Here is a 5,533-nt window from a genome sequence, read left to right on the forward strand (position 1 = left end):
CCCCCCCCCCGTAAAAATGTAGTTTTTTTTATTTTTAAGTCATATTTGGGGTGCTGTGAGGAGAGGGTGGGGCGGGGGTAAAGGTGGCCTAAAAATAAGTCATTAGTATTGGTCTTATTTCTTAGAAACTTCTCTTCCATCCCTAGAAAACTTGGCACATTTCGAGCAAACTGAGGTTTAACACATGTCCAGTGGCAATTGTTAATATTAGAATTCCGAAAAAATAACGGATTTTCTTTCTCCGGAAATAGCAGCTTTTTGGGGGGTGCCTTGATCTCTAAACTGAAAAAATTTTGCAACGTGGTTTTGGACCATCCTACGACTTCTAGGCGAACTCTGATAGACCTCGTACAGTTTTTTGCAATAAAAAATACGCATTTATTTTTTGGTTAATTCGAACTTTGGACATGTTCCCATATGTATGAAAATTCGAAGGAAAAAAATATGTTTCATCCTAAATATACATTTAAGTTTTAATAGAACTGTTCAAATTACTACCATTCTTGAAAATATTTAATTACCTTGTCCAAACAAGATCAAATTGTCATCAGATTGGAACGATCCGTTTTTTATGAACCTCTCTGGTACAAAAGATGTAGGATTTAAATAACGATCCTTACATGTATTAGAACTGTAAACATTAATGAGAATAGACGTCTCCTTAGGAATAAAATAGCCTAATAATTCAGTATCTCGAAGCACTCGACGGGGACCAATAATTGGAGTCACCAAGAAGAGTCGTTGAGATTCAGTCGTAACTGCCTCCAAATAAGGCAACCTAATTAAAAGAAGAAATTCTACTTAGTGCTCTTAAAAATTAATTTTTGATTCAGGAAACATTAAAAGATGTTCTATGAAAATAAATTACTTTTGTTTATCACTAATTTCTGGAAATCTCTTTCGGCCTATAATAGAATCCAGTTCTTGGTGGATATTTTTTTGCACATCCTGATGAATTAAGACATTCAAGAAAAGAAAGTCCAGCGTGTTGGCGGTTGTAATGATCCCAGCAATAAAAATGTCCAGTAAAATAAGAACCAACTGGTCCTCTGAATAGTGCAATTAAGAAAAAATAATAGTTGCAGACCAGAATATGCTAAAAGATATTACAGGATGTCCAGCGGAGATCAACGATCAAATTCCCGTCAATTTCCATACAAATTTGATTTAAAAAATTCTTTCTTACATATATAGTTTTTGTGACAATTTACTGTATTTCCTGAAAATGAGGTTGATAATGTGCACAAAAAAAGGGAGTGATATTCAAACCCAAGATTTCAATTCTAATTACCTGTCTTTTGTTGGTAAAGTAAGTTAATTCCTCAAATCATAAATAATCATTTTTGTATAATATATAGTTCATCTATGGGAGATAATTATTTAAACAATGTATTATTATTTATAACAATATTATATTAAAATAATGCTAGAATGTTAGCTGTTTTCAAAAATTACACTTTTGATCCACTTTTAAAATATTTTGAGGTAATAATTAATTCAAGTTAACAAACATAATTGTTTAAACTACTTCTTATTATTTTTAATAGTTTTTTCTCTGAATAATACTAGAAAGTTGCGGCTTTTTCTGAAATACTCAAATTTTTATTCACTTTTCAACAAGAGCGAGGTAAAAGTTATTTAAATTGAAGAAACGTCTACAAAACTGTAGGACTTATACCAGGTGTTAAGCGTGTGGGGGGGGGGGCTAGCATCACACTATCCCCTCCATTTGAAAAATCAAAGTTTAAGTCACATGACCTTGAAGATCTTCAAATGCACTCATATGCGCCATAAAGAAAAAATGTTGCGCCACATGGATAACCGAGTTATCAGTGATCAAAATGAAGGGGCTGGCGTCATAACTTCAAATGCATTCAAATGCGCCACCACTAAAAAATGTTGCGCTAGCTAATTAACAAAGAAATCATATTTGGGAGGGGCAGTGTAACGCAGTTGTTAAATCTTCAACAGTGATGTAAAATATTAGGTTGCGGACATGGATTCATTTATCTTCAAATGCGCTCATATGCGCCATGAAATTTTTGTGGAAATCTTGAAAATTTTCCAAGGTATGGATGTCACAAAATTTTATGAAGTGATAACCAACAAAAATGTGGCTAAAATTGTTTTATTTATGGCGCATATGAGCGTATTTGAAACCCCACAGCAAAACTCCCTTCATCAGTGCGGATAGCAAACTTTTTATTTTGTTGGTCATCACTTCGTAAAATTTTGTGACCTCCATATCTTGGGAAATTTTCAAGATTTTCAAAAAATAATTGATGGCGCATTGAGCGCATTTAAAGAAAAATTAATCCATGTCCACAACTTTATATTGCACATCACTGTTAAAGATTTAACACCTGCGTTACGCTGTTCCCCTCCCCCAAATATGACTTCTTTGTTAATTAGCTAGCGGAAAATTGTTAAGCGGTGGCGCATTTGAGCGCATTTGAAGTTCTGACAGATACACAACATTTTTTCTTTATGGCGCATATGAGCGCATTTAAAGATCTTTAAAGTCATGTTCTAATTATATTGTAAAAGAAAATTTCTACAACCCATAATAAATGCTTTAAACAATGTATTTAAACATCTAATTATCAGTAGAATGTAGTGTTTTAGGTAATAAAAACAATTTTGTATTTAAAAAACGAAAACCAAAAAAATTAGCGCTAAAACTCGCAAAACCCAAACTTTTAGTTATGGGGTTATTTTGGGACTCTATAAAACAGATTTATGGCGGTGATATGTAAAAATTAAGTATTCATTCAATAAAAAATGACGGCAATATTACAAGAATTTTATTATTATAATTATTATTATTAATTACAAAAAAATTCTAACTAAAATGTACAAACATTTATTTTTTTCTTGCGCGGAAATACGTGTTATACTTCAAGGGGCTTCGGCTTACCTCTAGATATTTTTTTCGGACCACCCTACTGGACAACTTGTACTATAGAACTTTAGATGAGGTACGAAAATATTTTGTTTTAATAGTAAATATTTAATATCTATTGTTAAACTAAAAATATGTAAAGTACTCTACCCGTGAAAGAAGCTGATGGACCTTTTCCAGAATACATTTCTTGAAGAAACATATCAATCAAATCACTTTCATTCCCTGGCACATAATTTATCTTATGCTCCTCAATTGTCTCCTAAAATAAAAATAATTTTTTATCGATTTTTTTAATCAGTATAGTTACTTATTTCCATGAATTAAGGCAATCTTTTCATTGCCAACCATGAAAAAACTTTTAAGCTCTTTGTTCAGACTCATGAGAAGATTGTATCCTGATGCTTCTGGAGCGATGTATCGAATCCAGGGAAAACTCGAAAGAACTCCACCACCCATGCTAAAAGCTTTTGCTCGCCTATCCATTAAATTAACGAAATATTTCAGTCTGAAAAAAATTATTTTGCTAAATATAATTTATATTTGATTATAAGAGTTGGAAATTGTTATTTTAAAGGAAATGAAGAAATAAAGTAAAACTCTTCTATAGCGCCGATTTTGGGGTTGTCGTTGGGTGGGAACTAACTGATTTTAGCTCACTCTGCTTTTGTTTGTTCATGTCTGAGTGCTCGACTGAGTAACAACCGTAGACCCCGTGCACCTCCTGTTACACTTACCTGCGGCACGGCGACAATTCTCGGAAGGACTATAGAAGGGTTTCACTGTAATACCATAAATTTATTATATCACCTTTTTTCGTCACTAATTCGTTTTCCTGTAGTCAAAGTCCACAATACGTTAATTACAGCATTTACAGTTACTGGTTTTAAACATCGAACGCCACCCTCCTTTAAATTTTCCAAAACTTTCGCAAGCTCCTCTTTAATAAGATTAAACATTTGACTTCGACCAAAACCAAGATCTCTAAATGTTCTAACGAACCAACTACGAATCTCTTTCCATTCCGGTCCATCTGACATTGTAATTCCTGCAATATATGGATAAATCAAATTTTCCATCCTCAATTTCAAGAGACGTGCATCGATTTTGAGTCTTTTGAAAGGAGTTTCTGTGATTTTAAAATATTTCTACCAATTTTTAAAGATTTCATCTTTTTTAAAGAGATTAAAAATATTTCCAGATTTCAATAAAGGACCCCGCACCAAATGTACAGTAAAATGGCCACCGGTGAAAAATTCTAAAAAACTTTTTTTTTGTATTTTCGAACCTGCAAAGCAATAATTTGAAGAAAAAAGTAAGAAAAATGGACAGTTTTTTACAAACAATTGTCAAAGTTTCAATTTTTACATGTATTTTAACAGAAAAAGGCTGATTTCCGTGAAAAGTTTTTTTTCTCCTAAACTAATAGTTGGATTTGGTTCAAACTTGCACATTTTTACTATCATTCCTACCAAAAAAACGGTTCATATCCAAGATCTAGAAAGATAAACGGTTTATGGGGTATACACCATAATATAAGGATGTTTTCATACCTCAAACACCCAAGTATGGAAATTATCATTTCTTAGTAACTAAACTCACTAGGTATTTTTTATTCAATCACTAGGGTATGAAATAACTTTCAGATAAGTAGAAGTGTGCATGTCAAGGGGTTGTTTAATCATCCCTTATTTAAAGAAGCAGAGAAATTAACTTTTCGTAAGGAATAAATCACCAAAGATCAGGCTTATAAAATAACATTAAAACATATGCAAGTAGACTTATTTATCAGGATTTGTAGTAGAATTTATTTTCAGGGTCATTTAATCATCCCCTAATTATTGAACCAAGGAAATCGGTATTTAAGCGGGATAAAGTACCAGAGATTTTTTATTATAACATTGATGAACAGAATCACTTTAAATTATATACAGGTAGCTTTTTTTAGCAAGATTTGTATAAGAATTTAATTTCAGGGTCGCCTATTCACCCCTTATTTATTGAACCAAGGAAATTGATATTTTAAACGGATTAAAGTACCAGAAATTTTTTATTATAACATTGATGAACAGAATCATCTTAAAATATATACAGGTAGGGTTTTTTTTAGCAGAATTTGCATAAGAATGTATTTTCAGGGTCGCCTAATCACTCCCTATTGGGTTTTTATAAATAGGGAGTGATCTTTAATCTTTGTTTGTAAATCCTTCTTTATTCGTTTGAAATAATTAAAATTTTCTGAAATCTCCTAACTTTAATTGAAACGTTTTGAAATCGTTTAATATTAGTGAAATGCTTTAGTCCAGGGAATGAAGCATTTTTTTACCACAAAAGTTTAGAATGAAAACGCGGTATGCCATCATGTAGTGGCCATGTCTGGGATGAAGGCTTATATGTTTGCAGGCAAAAATATGTGGTCAGAATGAATTGCGTAGTGCTCATTGAGATTGCTTGATTTGTTCCCTCAAAAAGTAATAAAAACCGGCAAAAATGGCCGTTTTGAAAAATCTAGTTATCTTTTCGAAAAGTGCATTAAGTACGGTAAAAATGACTGCAAAAGAATAGTATGTTTTTGTCTCGTAATCAAATGGAATACCAGGTCTAGAAGTATGAAACCGGAATTTCCCTGTA

The 5,533-nt window shown here is 32.2% G+C and overlaps 1 protein-coding gene across 1 annotated transcript in view; it reads right to left on the bottom strand.

The window, feature by feature from the left end:
* The window catches only part of LOC117177386 (probable cytochrome P450 305a1), a 32,693-nt gene that overhangs the window by 15,959 nt on the left and 11,201 nt on the right, over positions 1-5,533 (bottom strand). Inside the window, exons 3-7 of the mRNA XM_033368037.1 lie at positions 3,713-3,950; positions 3,251-3,410; positions 3,053-3,164; positions 869-1,049; positions 522-778 (exon numbers count right to left, since the gene is read on the bottom strand). Of these exons, the coding sequence (XP_033223928.1) occupies positions 522-778; positions 869-1,049; positions 3,053-3,164; positions 3,251-3,410; positions 3,713-3,950 (948 nt within the window). The remainder of the gene's footprint in view (positions 1-521; positions 779-868; positions 1,050-3,052; positions 3,165-3,250; positions 3,411-3,712; positions 3,951-5,533) is intronic.

Source organism: Belonocnema kinseyi, chromosome 7 (assembly GCF_010883055.1).
Source record: "Belonocnema kinseyi isolate 2016_QV_RU_SX_M_011 chromosome 7, B_treatae_v1, whole genome shotgun sequence".
Lineage (NCBI taxonomy): Eukaryota > Metazoa > Arthropoda > Insecta > Hymenoptera > Cynipidae > Belonocnema > Belonocnema kinseyi.